Below are 23,598 nucleotides of genomic sequence, written 5' to 3' on the forward strand. Positions count from 1 at the left end.
TGAGGGGCAATGAAAAACAAAATCTAATAATAAACCAACCAATTTAGAGAGTTTGTATAGGGATTGGGATAGGTAGGTTACCAGGAATGTGAGAAGGAACTTCTGTGGTTATTACAGCAAAAGGAATGTTAGAACTGGAAAGTTAAGAGGACATAGCCTCCGCTATCCTTTAAGAATTTAAATCCAGAAAGCTTGTGTGTATTTTCATAGCAAAATATTGAGTCAACAAGAGAGACTACCTCACCAAGAAACCATTAACATTGCATAGAAAAGTGGTGATTCAGAACTACTAAACATTTATTGAATGTGTAAGGTATTAAAAATGTTTACAATTTTGTTAATAAAATGTTTTATATTAATGTATGTGTTATGCTTTGGAATATGCTAAGTCATGTAGGTAACTTTACATTCCTTTCAATAACTTTATTCTTTACAAAATATACAAATAAATAAAACAATTCAACTTTTAAAAGTATTACCATATGCAAGAAGAAGAAGGTATTGCTATCACCATTCTAAATTACCACAATGCATTCATGTCCTGTTCCCTTATATTTCAACTCTAGTGGCAAAGTAAAGCCTGAATTGAAATTAAGCTGCACTACGACATCATTACCAGGGAGAGACACATAAACAAAGTCATTTCCAAACAAGGAATGCTGGACCTCCAGAGAAGTGACGAAGAGGAGTCTACTGAGTTTTGCACTCAGGCACATCTTTTCCTGAGGAGGCGTGCCAAGGACCTGGCTGAGAATCCACGCTCTCTGCTCCTGCATTTTGTACCTCTGAGAAAGAAAATGGAAACATTCATCCTATTACAAAAATACACAAGAACCAAGCACAGCTGGAAGTGGAAAGGATGTTAAGACAGGAGAGATGTGAACAATGAAAAAGGGCAACATGGTTCATCATGTTTGGTCATGAAGACGGTGTATTTCACCTTAGAGTTGGAGAATTTGACTCCCCATTTTGTCCTAAAATGAACTATTAGACAAACCATAGTTAAACTGAGAGATAATAAAGTTTTATTTGGAATTCTTCAATTTGAAATTCAAAGTGAATCAAACATGGACTGATTGAGTTTTCTTTCATCCTGTTTCTCAAAATAAATGGTGTGCTAAACAAATAGTATTTTAGAGAATATTTAGTCATCTTTGGAAAGCTTTCTGTGAGCCTTTAAAAAGGACTTTAGCTGCATCTATTTGCTTATAAACAATATTTATTTTATAATTATTATATTTATAAAAGTAAATCTAGTATAACTGGTCTTAGCAATTACCTTAGTTTGTTAAGGTAATTTAGATTACCTTTTATAATTAAAAGTAAAAACTCACATTTACTTTTTAAAAGACTGGTATTAATTCAAGCTGGGACTATCTCATTTAATTCTGAATTGGTCAGTTTTTGATTTATGTATTCTTCTAGGCTACTCTTTTATTTATCTAAAAACAGTACCAGAGAGATCCATACATTTAAAAAGGACTCAAACATTTTTATTTGCAGTTTGATGAATTCACATTATGCGTACACCTCTGGCACCAGCAGACAAAACCAAAAGGTGATTACAGCTGGGTGCGGTAGCATGCACCTGTAGTCCTTGATGCTTAGGATTGCTTGAACCTAGGAGTTCAAGGACAGCCTGGGCAACATAGCGAGACAGTTCCATGCAAGTGTTAGCTAGCTAATAGAAGTCCTTAAATGTTTGTTAAATACTATTTCATGAAGAGAATATTTCAAACTTTTCTTATTCCAAATGTTTCTGTGCCTACCTATCTCCCTAAGAACACTTTTAGACTGTCAACTTGATCTAATTTTGATATAGTTGATGAGAATGGATAGATTTTTTCTTAATCACAAAGTAGAGGTTTATAAACTCTGGCAAATATTGCTAAAGGTTTTAAATGATTTGGCAACTGCCTTTCTTAGTGTACAATTTTGTTGCTTTAGATTTCTACAGTTGCATAACAGGGTACCTCTGGTAGGGTAGGCAGATACACTGTCGCAAAGGGCTGTGCACAATAGATGCTATGTGGTGAGAAAGACTACAAGAAATGCCATGTTACAGTTTCTCCTGCAAGTCCCCCCACTTCTGTGGACAACCTCCATGCAGAGCTGGGGGTGATCCTTGATACCTCCCCACTCCTTTGTTCAATCAGGTGCCTGGTGTTGCTGATTTTACTCCAAAATCTCTCCTGTCGGTCTACTTCTCTCCATCTCTACTCCAAGTCCACACTACCATCATGTCTTATTTAGACAACTGTCAAACTCCTGCTCCTACTATTTGCTGGTCACCTTAGAGACGAGGTGATGTTTTCAAAATGTGTGACTCACATTCTCCTGCCATTGCTTAAGATCTTTCAAAGTCTTCCTCTACACAATAAATGAAAAAATTCCTTTATATAATTTATAGAAGTCCAGCATTTCTGGCTCTTAATTCTCTCTTTGGCCTCACTGACTTCACCCACACAAGCTTGTACTCACCGTGCTCTGACCACACCACATTTCTTTCAACTCTTTCCCTGGTCATGTTCCCACCTACCCTAACGCTGTTGCTGTTCCATCTGCCTGAGATGCTTTTCCCTCTGTTCTTTGTTAAGATAACTCATGTTACCCTTTTAGATCTTATCTCAGTTTCCTTCCTCAATATTCCTCAAATACTTATTATATTCCTCATAGTCTTTTGTAGTTGCACTGCTTGAATTTCACTTTTTTTTTTTTTTTTAACCATTTGATTACTGTCTATATCTTCCATCAGAAGTAAGCTCTATGAAGGGAGGGACCACGTCTGGTTTTGCTTATCAATGTGCCATCAGGATCTAATCCTTAACACATAGAAAGGGCTCAAAACAATTTTGCTGATTGAAAATGAATAAGTAAATGATTCATCTATTATCTGGCTTGGGTAAAGTAAATGTAATGCTATTGGATATTCTGGTCCATTGAATTGATAAGACTTTTCAGTAAAAGTTGCTTTTTAGGGTAGTATCTTCATGTCCTTGAGAAAGTTGCTTGCCTCTCTTTGGACAAAACTAAGCGCTTAAAGGGTAGACTGAAGACTTCACTTGGGATAAAAGTGAATTGCACTTCATTGCTATGCCTTGGAGAAACCAACTTTCTTACACAGACTCAGCAAATGAAGCCTGACATTGTAGCTTACTTGACTAAATCACTAATCGACTAATAAGTTCCAACTGTTACCTTCTGATTTTAAAGTAACCAGTATATTTACTTACCTGGACAAAGACCTAAATTTGAGTTATCAAAATAGCGAACTGGATGAGGTGATGGTAAAGACTTTGATCGGCTATCAAAAAACCAAGATTTTGGTGATTCCTTTGGCGTAGGATCATGTAAATTCCGTTCCTTGCATTGAGAGGGTGTAATTTGTTTCTTTTTAGAAGCTGTTCCAGTCACTTTAGGAGACTTCGGAGAATTCTCACAAGTTACTTGTTTGTAAGCCTCTCTTTTAAGTGTTCTTTCCTTCCAAGTTTTGACCTCATTGGAAAGATGCTGATTATTGCTTAAATGTGGGGGAAAAAAAGAGACACTGTAAGACTTCTTGATTCTTAAGATGTATTCACATTTATATTTAAAAATTAAATTGTGATGAAATATATATAACATCAAATATACCATTTTATCACATTTACATTTTAATTTCAACCTCATGCTTCCTGTTTTGACTATTTCCAAAGTTCAGAAAACAAAATGGATCTATATCAATTGAATAATGTAGTAAGTTTCCATGATCATGGAGTCTTGAAAAGAAAGCTCTAAGTACAACATTAGGTTTTCAAATAAATCAATGATATAATCCAGAGTGGCTTATCTATTGATGCTTTGCCACAATAACTTGATAAATTAGTCTCCTGGATAGATGAATCTTTGATGTACCTTTCTTACTGTAAAAGAAAGATTACACTGTGCTTTTCTAGTTACAGTGCTGCTGCTTACAGAAGATGCCACCAGCATTTATCCAGTTCCTCCAGAGACAAACCTGGGAAACAATCCTAGAGACCTCACTCTCTTTCATTTTAACAGTCATCCAAGTCTCTTGATACAATCTCATCCTATCTATCAAATTCACTTCCTTGTTTTTATCCCTATTGGAGCCAAGCTAGTCCATGCTAAAATTATGTTTTGCCTGAATTACCATAAACACATTCTAAGATTGGGTCCCTCCATAATGCTCTAGCAGCCAAAGATGCTATAAGATCTCATCAGGCCACTAGCTTAAAACCCTCCAGTGCAGGTAATCCTGCCATTACATTTAGGATACCACTCCACATTCTTCAAAATGAACCATAAGGGCCCATGTAATCTGAATCCATTTACCTCTGGCACCTTGTCTTGCACTTTATTCTGTCTCATTCTCTACACCCTGGCCACACTGGATGTCTTTCAGTTCCACCAATTAGTTATTCTTCTTCACTCAAAGACCATGAACACGTTGTCCCCTGGCCTAGAAAACTTACCCTTCTTCTCTCATCTAGCCTAATTCCTATTCATTTTTCATATGTATTCTGATATAGGCATACCTTGGAGATATTGCAGGTTTGGTTAAAGATCACTGTAATAAAGCAAACTGCAGAAATCTTTTGGGTTCCCAGCGTATATAGTAGAAAGATTAGTGCAATAAAACGAGGTATGCCTGTTTGTTGGCTTCTTGATCAACCAACCCTCTACCCCTAACACCTAGATAATATTGGATTTCTCTTTCATAATATAACCCTTTTATAATCTCCTTTTTGTTTTTGTTTCTTTTTTAATAGCTTTCATGGCAAAGAGTCATTCGTAAAATTATTTAACCCTTTTTTTTCCTACTATATCATAGTAGAGTGCTTGAGGAAAAGATTCTAATCTTCCACTGTGCTAGAAGCCAAATAATTTGTTAGATCTGTTTATAAAGTAAAAAGCCTACAATAATGGATGTAAGGAGTTCCTAAGTAAAGCCTCACTGGCTTGGGTATATGGACTTGTGGTGTATTTCAGCTGCCCCCTCAAAGGTCTTTGTTTCTTCCCTGTTTCTTGGCTTGGTTAGGAATTGTCAGTTGATAGACAGCAAACACTGGAATAGTATACCCATATTCTCATTTTTTAAAAAAGACACTTATTACATGAGCTCTAAAAATTACTGTCCCCATAATGACTGAAGTGTTACCACCTGCAAAAAATATGTGCATATACCATGTCCCTACATATATGTAATAGCCATAAGCATAATATCTGTATCATGTAAGCAGATCTTACCTTAACAAGTCATTCTTTTGCTTTATTAGCTGTTCATTTTGCTGCTTTAACTTAGAAATTTCCTTTTCTAGCCTTATATGTTCACTTTTCAAAATAAGAGCTTTTGTGTTTTGTACAATGCCGCTGCCACCTCCACAAGTTAAGGGTTTATTTGAAGGCTGAGAATCAGTATGTTCTGATATCACTGTGGGAGGAAAATACACAAATAGGTGATAATTTTAATTGTCTCCAAAGTTCAAAATAAAGGAAATACTATTAAGCACAATAAGCCATTATAGAGACCAAAACACCTCAAGTCTTGTTTCCCTGGAAGTCACCCTTGACTTCAGCCTTCTACTGTACTCCCTCTGTTTATCTGACCAACCATCAATTCTATGCCTCTAGAATCCCCCTCCACCAATTTCACTAACATATCCCGATCACCAAGATCTTTCACCCGGACTGCAGCAATAGCAATCCTCTCCACTTACAGCTGTCCTTTGTTGATCTATATTTTCCCCTGGAGGGCTTGTTACAACACAGTGCATGTATGGCGGGGAGGTGAGGTAGGGTGAGAGGGCCACCCCGTCATTCAGTGCATTGTATATATTCAATACATACTATTAACTAAATATATGTTAGGATAATATTGAAGCACATATTAAATATTCTACACTATGTGTGTAAAGAGACTGTTTTGTAAATTGTAGGCAAAGTTGCATAAAAATGTGAGATAGTTATGAAGTGGATTAATCCATTAGGTCACTGGGAATTCACAAAAGAGGGATAGTGTGTGTGTGTGTAGGGCAATTCTTGATATCTATTTTATTTTGAATTCATCTACACTATGTACCTGAAAGTCATCTACAAATCAAGAATAATTATCCTCAACCTTCTGAAACAAAGAATCCTCACTTCTGTTTTTAGCTCTTTAAGTTTCTTGGTAGGTGCTGTGGTTATCCTGTAACAGACACTAGGGAAGTTTAAGCTACAATAGGTACTAGACAACACCTTAACACCTTTAGCACCATTTTTTGTTTTTTTTGAAATGATACAATAATACAAGCAAAACAAGCAGATATCTTGTTTTGCTTAGTATTTGAAATTTTCAATGTGCTTTTACCCACAACTTTTGGTTTGATCTTTATGTATGTGTGTGTGTGCGTGCATGCATATAAATAAGTGTATATGTATATATGCTTTTTAAAAAAAGACACTTATTACATGAGCTCTAAAAATTACTTTCCCCATAATGACTGAAGTGTTACCACCTGCCAAAAATATGTGCATATACCATGTCCATATATATGTGTGCGTTTAACTATATATGTGTGCGTGTGCGTATATATATGTATATACACTTATATATATCCTGTAACATGTAATATATGGAATTCTATATATTCTGTATGTATTATATACAAGTAATATATATTGCACATTGAAAATTCCAAATACTAAGCAAAACAAGATATCTGCTTGTATTATATACACTTATATATAAGTATATACACTTATATATACATGTGCATGCACAAATATGTATACTTATATATGTATATATGTATATACTTATACATATACTTACATATACATGTAGTTATACATATATACTATAAGTATACTTATGTATAAGTATATATACATATATACATATATACACTTATAAGTATACATACACATACATACATATATACACTTATATATACACATACATATATACACTTATAAGTACATATACACATATAAGTACACATACACATATGTATATAAGTGTATATAAAAGTGTATAAGTGTATATAAAAGTGCATATATAAGTGTATATGCACTTACAGGTATATAGAAGTGTGTATATATACTTAAGGATATGTAAGTATATATATGCTTGTAAGTATATATAGGTGTATATATAAGTATATATGTGTGTATATATACTTATGAGTATATATTAGTGTGCATATATATAAGTATATATTAGAAAATCCTTCACAGCAGTTCTGTTTATTCTCCTGTAAAAAAGTATATATAAGGAGGCATTAGGAGATATACCTAATGTAAATGACGAGTTAATGGGTGCAGCACACCAACATGGCACACGTATACATATGTAACCTGCACATTGTGCCCATGTACCCTAGAACATAAAGTATAATAACAAAAAAAGAAAGTGAAAAGACAACCACAGAAATGAGATAAAATATTGTCACATCATATATCTTGTATGTGACCTCCATCCAAAATACATAAAGAATTCTTACTAAATAAGACAACCAAATAAAAAAAGTATATGAGTATATAAGTATACTCACATATACATTTAAGTATATATATACTCACATATACATATAAGTAAATATACTCACACATACATATAAGTACATAGTATATATACTCACATATACTTGTAAATATATACTATAAGTATATATATAAGCATATATATATACGCCTATAAGTTAGATGATCAGGTGCTAACCCCACGATTTCACATAGCCATTGAGATCTGCACCTGACTTAGTTCAGTACTTGTTCTACTGCACAGCTATCTCAAGTACTGTTAAAGCATTCTTTCTTTTCAAACGGGACCGACAGAATATGAAAAAAGGTAGTTTGAGGAATGCATATATATTGAGAAATTTGACCAACAGATCTAAAAAGCGTATCTCAGATAAATTTCAAAGACCTTTGCAAGTAAATATTAACTTGGTATTTTTAGTTTCAAGAACAAACAGAATAGTATTTATTTTTACTGCACACCAATTATAACTTATGAAATGTATACACTTAAAATCTATGAAGACGTGTTTCATTTTATTGGGAAGCATAATTCTACACTGATACAGTATAAGTCATTCCTTTATTGCCTGAAGGTATCTTCACTAATAGGCAAAGATTTGACAATACAAAAGTAGAGTTAATATTTTTCAAGAATCTATAATGGATAAGCATCTAAGATTACAACAAACTAAGATGTCACAAGATATTTGGAAACACGGTTCCAATAAATTCATTTAAAAATACATTGGTGGTCAACTTCTGTTTATTCTCGACTGTCACATACTACATAATATTAGTCTTCAAAGTCTGTTGTGTGTTGAGAAGTAAAATTTAAAGGATCTGAAAATATCTGCATTTTCTACTTACTTGAGGTATCTTGGGCCTGTTGACTTCTTCTGAGATTTTCTCTCAATAGCCGTATAACTTCCTTTTGATATTCTACAGTGGCTTTTGTAGCACTGATTCTAACAAAAACAATAAAAAGATGTGAAAAGTTCAGCAACTAATTTTTTACAGAAGAATAAACAGAGCTGCTGTGAAGGATTTTCTAATACATCACATTGACGTAATGCCCGTAAGTGGCAGTAGATAAGCCCTCATAATACCTCTCTGGTGCCATGTGCCTTATGGCATTAATGCCATCAAATTAGAAGCATTTTGCTCGGGTGCAGTGACAGTCTGGTTTTCTTATATTGAGAAACCCCAGTTCTTTTGAAGCTTCTGGAGGCCTAATTCATTGGATATTGAACAAAATTATAACTACCTACTTATTTTTTACCATGGGGTCCTAGAAATATCTTGAAGGTATAAGGAGCATGAAAGAGAAAGTGCAGCTTTATTGCTGTATGGTCAGGAAAGCAAACCCTGACTGCAGCTCTGGTCTAAGATGCTACAAAGGTCAAATTCTGATCACTGTTCTCTGATAGAAAGAGGTATTTTATGAGAGTTGCTAGTTTAGGCATTAATCAGCAACGATAAATTATGACTTTCTGCCTTTCTTAATGACTATGAATGTATCTGTATCTGCTGACCCTATTCTTTTTTTTTTTTTTTTTTTTGAGATGAAGTCTCGCTCTTGTTCCCCAGGCTGGAGTGCAATGGCATAATCTCAGCTCATTGCAACCTCTGCCTCCCGAGTTCAAGCGATTCTCCTGCCTCAGCCTGCCGAGTAGCTGCGGTTACAGGCACCTGCCACCATGCCCGACTAATTTTTGTATTTTTAATAGAGACAGGGTTTCACCATGTTGGCCAGGCTGGTCTCAAACTCCTGACCTCAGGTGATCTGCCTGCCTTGGCCTCCCAAAGTACTGGGACTACAGGCATGAGCCACTGCACCCGGCCCTGCTGACCCTATTCTACAAGTAAAATTGTTTTTATAATTGAGAATCTAATAGATTTATGTTTCACTAAAACCAATAGGCTGCTTAGAGAGCATGAAAATTCCGAGTTACTTCCTGGGCAAAATAAGAGATCATTAAATATTTATTCAAGATCCTTAGGAAGAATGAAAAGTGTTACAAGACAGGAAGCATCTTAACAAATCCTCTAATATAAAACTTTCTTTACTGATTATGAATGCGAGGACCAGAGAGAATAAACAGTATAAGGTGATGCATTAGTAAGTGAGAACGTATTTCATTTTTTTTTTTGAGTCTTAAAATCTATGGATGTTTATACTTTTTAAAGAAGAGCAGTAACAATGTTTTCATAAATTTTATTTTAAAAATTTAACTAATGAAAAGTATATGTAGTTTAGGAAGAAAAGCTATTAAAATAACATTAAATTAAGACAAATACGTACTCCTTTTCAAATTCTTTGGCATTTTTCATTTTCTCTAGGTCTATTTTCACAAGCTTCGTTTTGAGATCTTCAATTTCTTCTTTATACGGCTTAGCTCCTAAAGCAACTTTGTCCTATTTTTTTTTTTTAGAGAAAATAAAAATAATTATTAGAGGAGCTTCAATTTCTCCAATTTTAAAGAATGGTTAGCTGTCTTTGCTCTAATTAAGGACATTTTAAAATAGCAAACAATTCCAAATATATGAAAAAGCATCAATTTTAACTGAATAACTAGATATTGATATGAAGTCTATTTGAAGCTAATAAGCAATTAGAAACACGATTTTCGCAATTAGAAACATGATTTTTGGCGGGGCGCGGTGGCTCAAGCCTGTAATCCCAGCACTTTGGGAGGCCGAGACGGGCGGATCATGAGGTCAGGAGATCGAGACCATCCTGGCTAACACGGTGAAACCCTGTCTCTACTAAAATATACAAAAAACTAGCCGGGCGAGGTGCCAGGCGCCTGTAGTCCCAGCTACTCCGGAGGCTGAGGCAGGAAAATGGCGTAAACCCGGGAGGCGGAGCTTGCAGTGAGCTGAGATCCGGCCACTGCACTCCAGCCTGGGCGACAGAGCAAGACTCCGTCTCAAAAAAAAAAAAAAAAAAAAAAAAAAAGAAACATGATTTTTATTTCTTAAAATAAATATATTTTTTTCAATTGAAAGTACCTACAAAATGAAAAAAGATGGAAATAATGAAAAGGCCACTGGAAAAAGGTAAATCAGAAAACGAAACAAAAAGATGTTGGAGCAGTGATGTAAACATCAAACTAGAACTAAATTCAGGCCACAAAACAGAGCATTACTAGTTATATTTTGTACTGAAACATAGTTCCATCCAGTGATACAAAACACTATATTTGACAGCAGCAGTTTTAGTTTCCAGAAAAATGGAATGGAAAACACTGGGAGTTCCTACATACCCAGTGTCCCCTATTCCTTTTTCCCCATATTAACATCATGTATTAGTATGGCACATGTTATAAGTGATGAATATTGATACATTATTAAGATCTATAATTTCCATGACAGTTTATTTGTATTGTTCATTCGGTGGGTTTTGACAAATGTAAAATGGCAAATGTCCATCATTACAGTATCATACAGAATAGTTTCACTGTCCTAAAAAACCCTGTGCTCTGCCTATTCATCCCTCTCTTCTGCATTATCCCTGGTAACTTTATTTTTTTTTTACTGTCTCTTAGTTTTGCCTTTCTAAAAATGTCATATACTTGAAATCATACAGTATGTAGCCTTTTCAGATTGGCTTCTTCCACTAAGCAATGTGTACTAAAGGTCTTATCATTCCTTTCTTTTTTTTTTTTTTTAAGACAAAGTTTTGCTCTTGTCGTCTGGGCTGGGGTGCAGTGGTGCGATCTTGGCTCACTGCAATCTTCGCCTCCTGGGTTCAAGCGATTCTCCTGCCTCAGCCCCCTGAGTAGGTGGGATTACAGGCACTCACCACCATGCCTGGCTACTTTTTTTGTATTTTTAGTAGAGACAGGGTTTGCCATGTCGGGGAGGCTGGTCTTGAAATCCTGATCTCAGGTGATCTGCCTGCCTTGGCCTCCCAAAGTGCTGGGATTACAGGCGTGAGTCACTGCACCCGGCCCTCTCATTTAATTGCTGAAAACTATTCCATTGTATGAATGTACCAGTTTATCCATTTACCCACTGAAAGACAGCTTGGGTGTGTCTAAGTCTTAGCAATTATGAACACAGCTGCTCTTAACATACACATGCGGCCTTTTGTGTGTACATACATTCTCAGCTCATCTGAGTAAATACCAAGGAATACAACTGCTCAATCATAGAAGTATGCTTAGTTTTGTAAGAAACTGCCAAACCATCTTCCACAGTGGCTGTAGCATTTTGCATGTCCACCAGCAATTAGTAAGAATTCCTTCTGCTCCATACACCAGCATTTGGTGTTCTTGGTGTTTTGGATTTTGGCTATTCTGGTAGGTTTGTAATTGTCTATTATTTTAATCTGTGATTCTCTAATGACATATGATATGAAGCATCTTTTCATATGGTTATTTGTCATCTGGGTCTTTTGCCAATTAAAAGATTGACTGGTTGTTTCTTATAGTTGGTTTTAAGAGTTCTTTGTCTATTTTGTATAACATTCCTTCACCAGATTCATCTTTTGTATATAGTTTCTGCCAGTCTGTGGCTTCTCTTTATTCTCTGGACAGCGTCTTTTGCAAAGCAGAAGTTTGTCTCAATAAAATCCAACTTACCAGTTTTTTTCTTTATGGATTGTACTTCTTGTATTATATCTAAAAAAATCGCCAAACCCAAGGTCACTTAGAACTGCTATGTCATCTTGAGTTTTCTAGTTTCGCATTTTACATTTATGTCTATGATCTATTTTGAGTTAATTTTTGTGAAAAGTATAAGTTCTTTGTCTTTTTTTTTTGCTTGCGGATGGATATTTAGTTATCTAGCATCATTAGTTGATCAGACTATCCTTTTCCCATTGAGAAGCCTTTGTTTCCATCTCTCCCAGAATAGAAATGAGAGTTCTGAAAACAGCTTACAGGGCCTTTATGATCTGGTCCTCGGCTACTTCTCACCTTACTTTCTACCTCTATCCTCTTGCTCATTCTGCTCTGGATGTACTACCTTGCTTGTTGTTTTCAGTTTGCTATTTCCTGTGCCTGGAACATTTCTCCCTGGCCACACAGTTTGCCCTATCACTTCCTTCAGATCATCTTACTGGTGTGACATTCCTCAACTCCCCTATATACAATCATCTCTCTTCCCACACATGTCCACCTTCACCCAGAACCATGTACCCCCTTGTCTGGCTTAATTTTTTTCCATTTCACTTTTCACCACTTGAGATATAATATACTTCTTAATATATATAACATATATAACAATATACCTTCTATATTTTACATTTTAAGTTAATATTCTGTCTCCTTCAACTAGAATGTAAGTTCTTTGCTGGCATGGGCTTTGTTTTTTCACTGGCCTCTAGAACAGTGAGTGACACATAGCTGGTGCTCAGCAAATATTTGTGGAATGAATAAAAATTGTGATCAATTATTTGTAATATTAAAAAATTACAACATTCTAAAACTTTATAGTTGAATTTTTTAGTTTCCAGCTATAACAATAATTGTCAAAAAAATTAATTTTTCCTTTTGCCTCTCTACTCATGTCTCACTGAATAGACCAGAATTTTTAGAACAATGTTAAATATGAATAAAGCAGGCGTTCTTGACGTGTTCCTAATTTTAACTGGAGTGAAAAGACACTGGAGCAGAACAGCAAATTTAAATATGCCAATTCGGATCAGACTTGAGTAGAAGAAATGTGAGAAGTGGCTGGAACTAAAACAAAAGGGAGTAGTGATTAATGAGTGTGTGATTTGTCTAATGACATTCAAGTTGAAAAACGTTTAAATTATGGTTTTTCCCCCCAAAACAGGTCAGATTCAGCCCATGGGACATCAGGTGGGACTCAGTAACAGGGGCAGTAAGTAGAAAGAAAAGAATTTAAAAATATACTTATCTAACAGTATTATATATTTTGATATACATTTTTTTTGAAAAATGAAAAAAATATACACTTTAAACTGTAAACATGTATGTCTTTTAAAAATTATTTTTCCAACATAATAAAAATAACATTTTACATGACAATACGCTCCTACATTTCACTTATAAGTTAAGTTGCTTCTGCATGAGTATTGAACTTCAGACACACATAGGTAGTAGGAAGTTGTCGTGAGATGGAAGAACAGAGCACCAAGAGATTTGCTGAATTCAATATGCTAAACAAACAAACAATTTTTATTTTTATGTTTAAGTTACCTGAAGTACTTGAATTGTCTCTTTTGTTGTTTCAAGGCATTTATTTGATTCATTAACTTTGGCTTGAAGTTTTGCTATCATGTCATTAGTCACCTCAAGTTCTTTCTGCATCTTTATAATCTCGCTTTCCTTATGCATAGCACTTTCTTTAGCTTCATGTAGTGAATTTTCCAGTTCTCGAATTTTCTATTAGAAAAAGCACACATTCATAAGCTCTATCATCAAGACAGAATCACAGTATACAAATTTGAGACAGAGATGATCATATTTAGGTATTGTTAACTTTTCACAGATTATATTAACAAAGAGAGGCCAAACATCATTCAATCTATAGACATGTTATTTCCCTCATTTAGATGATGATTTTTGGATTGAAAATGTCAAAGGTTTATATTATAATCTGTCTGCAAATTCTTAAAACATGCAGTTAAAAACAGCACAGTGGTTATGTGATTTATTAGTCAGCATAGTGCTAAGCATATTAAACAGGCACTCATATTTTAAATGAACACTACTTAAACAAACGACATTTGTTAATTGACTCTCTAAAGTAATATATATAACTTATCTTTCCCTTTACTTTTATTAATTTTTATTTATTTGTTTTTGTTTTTTTTTTTTTTTTTTTTTTTTTTTTTTTTGAGACAGAGTCTTGCTCTGTCCCCCAGGCTGGAGTGCAGTGGCACGATCCCGGCTCACTGCAAGCTCCGTCTCCTGGGTTCAGGCCATTCTCCTGCCTCAGCCTCCCGAGTAGCTGGGACTATAGGCGCCCGCCACCGCACCCGGCTAATTTTTTGTATTTTTTTAGTAGAGACGGGGTTTCACCGTGGTCTCGATCTCCTGACCTTGTGATCCGCCTGCCTCGGCCTCCCAAAGTGCTGGGATTACAGGCGTGAGCCACCGCGCCTGGCATTAATTTTTATTTATTTATTTTTTTTGGAGATGGAGTTTTGCTCCGTTGCCCAGGCTGGAATGCAGTGGCACAATCTCGGCTCTCTGCACTCCACCTCCTGGATTCCAGTGATTGTCCTGCCTCAGCCTTCCGAGTAGCTGGGACTACAGGTGTGTGCCACTACGCCTGGCTAATTTTTGTACTTTTAGTAGAGATGGGGTTTCACCACGTTGGCCAGGCCAGTATTGAATTCCTGACCTCAGGTGATCTGCCTGCCTTGGCCTCCCAAAGTGCTGGGATTACAGGCATGAACCACCATGCCCACCCTTATTAATCTTAAATAGAAAAACACAAATATGTAGAAAAAAATTCAAAGACATATAATGCAGAGTAAGCCTCCCCTTCTCAGACCCCAAGTTGACCCTGAAGCAATCACTACTAAACTTTTTCAAGTGTATTCTTCCAGAAATTTTCTATCTATAACCAAATATACATGAATATAGTTTCTAAAAATAGTATACACACAATATACTAAATATAGTTCTGCTTTATTTTAAAACTTGAGAACATATTTTTTCCAGATCTTTCCATTATCAACACATAGATCGCTCCTATTTTTTGTCTTCATGGACATATAGAATCTCTTTTCATAGAAGTATCACATTATTCACACGTACACACCACACTTTTTTTTTTTTTTTTTTTTTTTGGGCAAAATGTCTGGATTTTTGGGGGCCCATTTAGAATTCATTTTTGTTTAATGAGTGAGACAGGAATCCAGTCTTATTTTTTTCCAGTTGGCTATCCTGTTGTATCAAAATCATGCATTAAGCAAACCATCTTTTCTTTCTTTTCTGTTTTTTTTTTTTGAGAGTGTCTCACTCTGTTGCCTAGGCTGGTGTGCAGTGGCATGATCATGGCTCACTGCAGTTTCGATCTCCCAGGCTCAAGTAATCCTCCCAGCTAAGCCTCCCAAGTAGCTGAGACTACAGGTGGACGCCACTGCACCTGGATAACATATTTAAAAAACACTTTTTTTTTGTAGAGACGGGGCCTTACTATGTTGTCCAAGCTCATCTTAAACTCCTAGGCTCAAGTAATCCTCCAACCTTGGCCTCCCAAAGTACTGGGATTACAGACTCACACACCTGGCCAAGTAAACCATCCTTTTTTCCACTGAATTGAATGTTACTGTTATCATACACCTGTACTACATTCTGATACTTAATTGGGTATATTTCTGAACTCTCTATTCTGTTCCACTGCTCTACTTGTCCATTCTTGCATCAAACTTGCCTAATGATAGTAGCATATATTTTATTATCTGCTAGACTATTTTCTTGGGTCATTGAAGATTGACCAACTTTCCTTTTGTTTCTTTAAATTATTATTTTGGTAGATGGATTTCATCTTTCCTCTATTTTATCTGTACCAGCTGACTGAGGTCTGTAATGCCCTACAAATCAAAACACAGTATACTAGTGATCTAGTTTTCATTAAGCTGGTGGTTGATGTTTTATCGTAAGTTTTTGGTGAAAAATGATAAATTTTAATTTACCATTGGGATCCCTACAAAGTCGTTTTGTGTGCTAACACAATATAACATTTTGCAATGTTGTTAGACTCCTGAGTAAGGGTAGTTAATAAGGTAATTTGATTATTCAAATAATGTACTGGTTCTTAGATACAAGTTAATCTGCATAACAATCTTGTTATATTTTTAACCTCATATTTTTATTGTGATTACAACATGAAGCAATATTAAATATGCTGGTGATAATAAGAGAAAAGTTAAATTGCTATTTCTCTCCAAGCGAATATTTGTTCTGCATACGGACATAGATCACAGTTCAATAGAAAGTCACATGATTTGGAAAATTTTCATGGTAATTGTACCTTAAGCGGTAGTAACTTAAACTATATTTTATGAATTTAATAATCAAATGAAGTTACAATTTATGTTTTATAATAGTATCTTACATAATGTCTAGCTTTATAATTAGTTTAGTTAAATGATAGCCAGAGTAGAACTACTAGTAAAAATCAAGCCCATTACTTACAAAAATAAATGTATTCATGTTCGGTAATAAGTAAATACTATAATTTTGCTCTAAACTCTGTGGCGAAGCTGCAAAGTGAAGAAAATTTTATAAGAAATTATATACCTCTGTGGTTAACTGTGTAGCTCTTGATGTAACATGAGGATTCTTATTGTCTTGTGTGGTAGGATTAACCTGGGCACCAGATGCCAAGGAGGTCTTTAATGTTTGGTAGTTTTTAAATAGTTTTTCATTTTTCTCTTTCAGTGATTTCAGGTCCTGTTCCCACTCTTTGGATATGGTAGCACTTCTTTCCTCAAACTCTGTTGATTCATTCATTATGGCCTATTGGACAGTAAAATACCATTATAGCTCTAAAACGAGTTATAGTAGTCCCCACTTACCTGCGATTTTATTTTCCATGGTTTCAGTTACTCTCAGTCAAAAATGGTCTGAAAATATTAAATGGGAAATTCCAGAAATAAACAATTCACAGGTTTTGAAATGCACACCATTCTGAGTAGCACAGTGAAATTTTGAGTCATCCTGCTCAGTCCTGCCTGGGATGTAAATCATCCTCTTGTCCAGCATACACTACTTGTTCACTTGATAGTCGCCCTGATTATCTGATTGCTGCTGTATTGCAGTACTTGTGTCCAAGTAACCCTTATTTTAATTAATAATGGCCCCAAAGCACAAGAGTAGTAATGCTGGGAATTTAGACATGCCACAGTGAAGCTGTCAAGTGCTTCTTTTAAGTGAAAAGGTAAAAGTTCTCAACTTAATAAGAAAAAACCATCATATGTTGAGGTTGCTAAGATCTATGGTTAGAATGAATCTTTTATCTGTGAAATTGTGAAGAAGGAAAGAGATATTTATGCTATTTTTGCTGTAGCACTTCAACCTGCAACAGTGTGTGATAAGTGCTTAGTTAAGCTAGAAAAGGCATTAAATTTATGGTGGAAGACAAGAACAGAAATGTGTTCTAGTTGATGACAGTGTGATGACCAGCAAGCATTAAGCATCTATGAAGACTTCAGCAAGGGATCCCCTGAAAAAAGTGACATCAAGCCCTTTACTGCAAGTAAGAATTATTCATGGATTCAGGAATACAGAAGGTCAATAGCAGTCTAAGACTAAATCAAAATGTCTAGGTCATTCATATTTCTTCATCTTATCAGGTAGGCACTTATCATCTCACATCGTAAGAAACGAGAGTGCAGTAAAATAACATATTTTGAGAGTCCACATTCATATAACTTTTACTATAGTACATTGTTCAAAATTCTATTTTATTAGCTGTTGTTATTAATCTCTTACCGTGTCTAATTTATAAATTAAACTTTATCATAGGTATGTATGTATAGAAAAAAACAGAATACATAGGGTTTGGTACCACCCATGGCATCCACTCGGGGGTGGGGGGTCTTGATATACATATTTTTAAAAAACTTTAAAAAACCCTAGAATTCTAGGACAGTGTATAGGCTGAGGTTTATTATTTAGAACATTCTAAAACAGTACTTTAAAAGAATGTGAATATTCTTTGTAGTTTGCATCAGTTTCTGAAATTTCAGATGTTGGATGTGGATGATGACAATAAAATAATGACTAGAGAGGATTCATATTGATCTGCAAGATGATAATCTCACTTTATTAGATTGTACTAACATACGAAAAGAACATGAAGAATTATGCAGGTTAAAATCATTATATATGCTATGGCTGATAATGAAACATTAACCAATATCTAACAGCACAGCATAGCTAGAAACTTAACAATTATCTATTTTTCTGCTTCATTACAAATCTCAATGTTAGCCGGGCATGGTGGCTCATGCCTGTAATCCCAGCACTTTGGGAGGCCAACACAGGTGGATCACAAGATCAGGAGTTCGAGACCAACCTGGCCAATATGGTGAAACCCCGTCTCTACTAAAAACACAAAAATTAGCCAGGCCTGGTGGCGGGCGCCTGTAGTCCCAGCTACTTCGGAGGCTGAGGCAGGAGAATTCCTTGAACTTGGGGACAGAGGTTGCAGTGAACCAAGATTGCGCCACTGCACTCCAGCCTGGGTGACAGAGCGAGACTCTGTCTAAAAACAAAAACAAAAACAAAACAAACCTCAGTGTTAAAAGGGAAAACAACTCACTGCTGTTGGCAATTGATCTGAGTATCCTGTATTTCTGTACAGGGAATAACAAACAATACTCTTTTATATTGAAGGCTAACTAATTTTGAAATTACTGATATCTTTTTTACTTCCTAATTCCTACTGATTGTACTTTCTGTTCTCATCATGAATGCCCCATTGGTATCACCTCATTTGTGGCTTTGTGGTCATTCTACCAGGCTCAGATCTTAAATTCGTTGTGTTCCTGACACCCTGAACACTCCTTGGCTCTGGACTACAGACCTCATACCATACCAAGTTATTAATGCCGACTCTTATGTACTGGAAGAAGCCACATATACATGCTGATCCACACAGTAGAAATCCCTACTCTCTAATCACAACTGGGTCCTCAATATTACAAGAAAAACATCAAATTACAAATAGAGAGGATCTCATCCAAACATCGGTTTTGTGCCTTTCTCTACTGATTGTGGACTCTTTTGTTTTTTCTTGAAATAGCCAACTGCTATTTTGCTAGCTCTGGCTAATCAATAAATAGGATGAACTCTCCATGGGAAAACTTTTTAAAAAGGGCATTATTCCTTATTTCAACATGATTCCAATATAATTTGCAGATGAAATTAAATTGTCAGAAAAGAACTACCCAAACATATGCACTATAAAATATATTTTGGAAATGATAATATTAATCTAGCTACCACAGCTCCAATTTAATAAAAAGAAGCAATCTTTTGACTATTACATGTTTTACCAATGAAAAAGAGAAGGGATTACTTCTGAAAGCAGGATGAATACTGCAATTACTTTTGCACTCAACAAATACCAATCAGTGAAATGTAAAACAAGTTAACAAACTGGTCTTAAGCAATGTTAGTCCTTATGACTCAGTACATTTGGGCTGATCACCTTGGGAACAATGATAAAAAAAAAATCACAATTTTGAAGTTTCTAGTTTAGCATTTTAGGTGTTTAGAAGTTGCCAGTCCAGGACATGTGCAGTGGCTCATGCCTGTAATCCCAGCGCTTTGGGAGACTGAGGCGGGGGGATCACAAGGTCTAGAGATCGAGACTATTCTGGCCAACATGGTGAAACCCCGTCTCTACTAAAAAATATACAAAAATTAGCTGGGCCTGGTGGTGTGCACCTGTAGTCCCAGTTACTCGGGAGGCTGAGGCAAGAGAATCGCTTGAACCCAGGAGGTGGAGGTTGCAGTAAGCTGAGATTGAGCCACTGCACTCCAGCTTGGGTGAGAGTGAGACTCCGTCTCAAAAAAAAAAAAAAAAAAGAAGCTACCAGTCCATCCTAACAACAAGGAAAAAGCAAAACAGATGAAAAAAAAATCTACAAGTCTGCTTAGATCCACCAGAGAAGTGAGGTTGCAGGCAAAGGGATGCTCCCCAAACTGGAGAGGCAGAGAGGGAGACACAGAGAATCATAACAGAGCAGAAACCTTTGCAGGAACCAGTTATGGGGTAGGAAACCCTGAATTGCAATGATGAACTATTGGAGCTCAGTGTTAACTCTGAAAGTTAAAAACTTTGGGGGACCTAGTCATACAGTGGCCGCTACACTTTTGCGTTTTACCTTCAGGAGATCTATCAAGTCATCACAGTCAACATTGGAGAAATCCCTTTGTGAGTCTGGCAGGAGAGGAGAAAAGGAACCATTTTGAAATAAAAGAGAGCATTTTTATTTTTTCTTAAGGTCTGCCCTCAGCAGAAACTATTTTACCAGAGCCTAACATACTGGGGTTTTATCAGGGCCTAATATATCTGGAGGAGGGGAAAATACTAAGTTTCAGCTGGCTCTTGCCTTCCATGTGAAGTCAGGGAAATATACTCCACCTGCCACACACCACACATACCTTGCCACTACACTACTAAAGGCCTATTTGCTACAGTTACTTTTACCCAGTAAATCATGCCTGCTTTTCAGCAAAAAAAAATTACAAGACATACTAGAGGGCAAAAAACACAGTTTGAAGAGACTAAATAAGCATCAGAACCAGAGTCAGAAATGCCAGGAACATTAGAGTTATCAGACCAGAAATTTAAAAAAAATTGATTAATATGCTAGGGGCTTTAGTGGAAAAAGCAGACGACATGCAAGAACAAATAAACAATGTAAGAAGAGACATAGAAATTTTGAGAAAAAAAATAAAGAGATGTTAGAGATCAAAAATGCTGTTAACAGAAATGAAGAATGCCCTTGAAGAGTTCATCAGTAGACTGGCTGAAGCAAGAAACTCAACTTGGAAATATGACAATGGAAACTTCCAAAACTGAAAAGCAAAGAGTAAAAATACTGAAAAAAACCCTAAACAACATCCTAGAACTGTGGGGTAATTATAAAAGGTGTAATGTATACATAATGGGAATACCAGAAGGTGAACAGAAAAAGAAAGAGCTGGAATATGTGAAGTAATAATGATTAAGAATTTCCACAGATTAACAATGTACACCAAACCAGGAATCGAGGAAACTCATAATGCTAAACGGGACAAATACCAAACAAAACAAAACAAAACAAAAACTACATCTAAGCATATCATATTCAAACTTCAGAAAAATCAAAGTTTTAATATTTGAAGAAGCTGGAAGGGAAAAAACACCTTACCTATAGGGGAGTGAAGGTAAGAATTACATCTGATTTTTCTAAAGCTATTCAAGCTAGAAAACAGTAGAGTGAGAAAACATACCAAACTATAATTCTATACTATGTAAAATTATTCTTCAAAAGTGAAGTAGACATAAAGACTTTCTGAGACAAACAAAAATTGAGGGAATTTGTTGTCAGTAGACTGGCCTTGCAAGAAATGTTAAAAAGAAGTTCTTCAGAGGAAAGGAAAATGATATAGTCAGAAACTCAGATCTACATATAGAAAGGAAGAGCACAAGAGAAGGAATAAGTGAAGGTAAAACAAAAACTTATTTTCTTATGCCTAACTGAGCTAACTTATGTATGCTTATCAATAAGTGAGATGAATGATGGCAATGATACAATGGATGGGAGGGAGAAATGATAAATACGTTGTTATTATAAGGTACTTATATTTATATTATCTGTGAGGTGGAAAGTGTTATTTGAAATTGGACTCAGATTAGTTGTAAATGGATATATTGCAAACTCTAGAGCAACCACTAAAACAAGATAGAAGTGTACTTGTATGCTAAGCAGAGAAGATGGAATCATAAAATAATTAAGATCATAAAAGGCAGAAAAAATGTGGAAGACAAAAATAGGTACAAAGAATAAGGACAAAAAATAGAAAACAGAAACAATATGGCAGATACTAATCCAATTATATCAATAAACACCTTAAATGTCAATGGTCTAAATACACCAATTAAAAGACTGTCAAAGCAGATCAAAAAACAAGAGCTGACTGTATGTTGTCTACAAGAAACCCATCTTCAATATAAGGACACATAGAGTAGAAAGTAAAGGGATGGAGAAAGATACACCATGTTAAAACTAGTCAAAAGAGATGAAGTAGCGATACTAATTTCACACATAGCAGAGTTCAGAGCAAGGAAAACTATCAGGGATAAAGGGACATAGTGATAAAGACATCAATACCCCAAGAAGACATAACAATTTTTATTTTGCATGCACCTAGCAAAAACGCATTGAAATACTTGAGGCAAAAAATGATAAAACTACAAGGAGAAATAGATCAATCTATTATAGTTGTAGACTTTAATGCCTCTTCATCAGAAGTGAACAGATCCACCAGGCAGAAAAATCAGTAAGGACATAGTTGAATTTAACAGTACCATCTATCAACTGGATGCAATTGACATCTATTGACTACTTCATCCAACAACAGCATATTATATATTCTTCTCAAACTCACATTGAATATTTGTGAAGACAGACCACATTCTGGACTCATCATACCATGTCTGCTCTCAGACTACAATGGAATTAAACTAGAAATCCAAAACAGCTGAAAAATCCGCAGATAATTAGATATTTAAACAATACAGTTCTAAACAACACACTTCTAAACAACATATGGGTCACAGGAGAAATAAAGAGAAATTAAAATGTATTTTGAACTAAATAAAAATGAAAATATGACTTATCAGTATCTGTGGAATGCAGTAAAAGCACTGCTTAGAGGAAAATTTGTAGCATTGAATATATGTATTAGAAAAGAGGAAAGACCTAAAAATCAATAAATGAGGCTTTAACCTTAGGAAACTAAAAATGAGCAGCAAATTAAATACAAAGTAAGCAGAAGAAATAAAAGTTAAAGTAGAAATCAATAAAACTGAAACAGAAAAATTAATAGAGAAAATAAATATCCTAAAAACTGGTTCTTTGAAAAGATCAATAAAGTTAATAAACCTCTAGCTAGGCAAACTAAGAAAAAGAAAAATAATACAAATTACTAATATCAGAAATGGATGAGAGGACATCACTATAGAGCCCATGGACATTAAAAAATATTATGAACAACTCAATTATTACAACCCACAATTATGAACAACCCACAAATTTGATAATTTAAATGAAATGGACCAATTCTTTGAAAGATACAATCTACCAATACACAAGAAAGGCAGTTTGATTAGGCCTATATCTATCAAAGAAATGGCATCAGTAATTAAAAACTTTCTAAAACAGAAAGAACCAGGTCTAGATGAGTTCAATGGTGAATTCTACCAAATATTTAAGAAATTTAAGGAAAAACTACACCCATTCTCTACAATCTACAATCTCTTCCAGAAGATAGAAACAGAAACTCATTCTATGATGTCAGCATTATTCTAATACTAAAACCAGATGATGGATGACATTATACAAGAAAACTACAGACCAATATCTCTCATAAAAATAGATGTAAA

The 23,598-nt window shown here is 35.2% G+C and overlaps 1 protein-coding gene across 10 annotated transcripts in view; it reads right to left on the minus strand.

Moving 5' to 3' along the window:
• Positions 1–283: 283 nt before the first annotated feature.
• CENPE (centromere protein E) overlaps positions 284–23,598 on the minus strand; it is an 87,799-nt gene continuing 64,484 nt past the window's right edge. For all 10 annotated transcript variants that reach the window (XM_074040968.1, XM_065545292.2, XM_074040967.1 and 7 more), the window contains 7 exons: positions 16,734–16,952; positions 13,677–13,862; positions 9,809–9,921; positions 8,374–8,471; positions 5,251–5,434; positions 3,234–3,520; positions 284–785 (listed from right to left, as the gene is read on the minus strand). In XM_074040968.1, coding sequence (XP_073897069.1) covers positions 691–785; positions 3,234–3,520; positions 5,251–5,434; positions 8,374–8,471; positions 9,809–9,921; positions 13,677–13,862; positions 16,734–16,952 — 1,182 coding nt within the window. In that variant the 3' untranslated portion in view covers positions 284–690. The remainder of the gene's footprint in view (positions 786–3,233; positions 3,521–5,250; positions 5,435–8,373; positions 8,472–9,808; positions 9,922–13,676; positions 13,863–16,733; positions 16,953–23,598) is intronic.

The sequence above is a fragment of the Macaca fascicularis genome, chromosome 5 (assembly GCF_037993035.2).
Source record: "Macaca fascicularis isolate 582-1 chromosome 5, T2T-MFA8v1.1".
In the NCBI taxonomy this organism is placed as follows: Eukaryota; Metazoa; Chordata; class Mammalia; order Primates; family Cercopithecidae; genus Macaca; species Macaca fascicularis.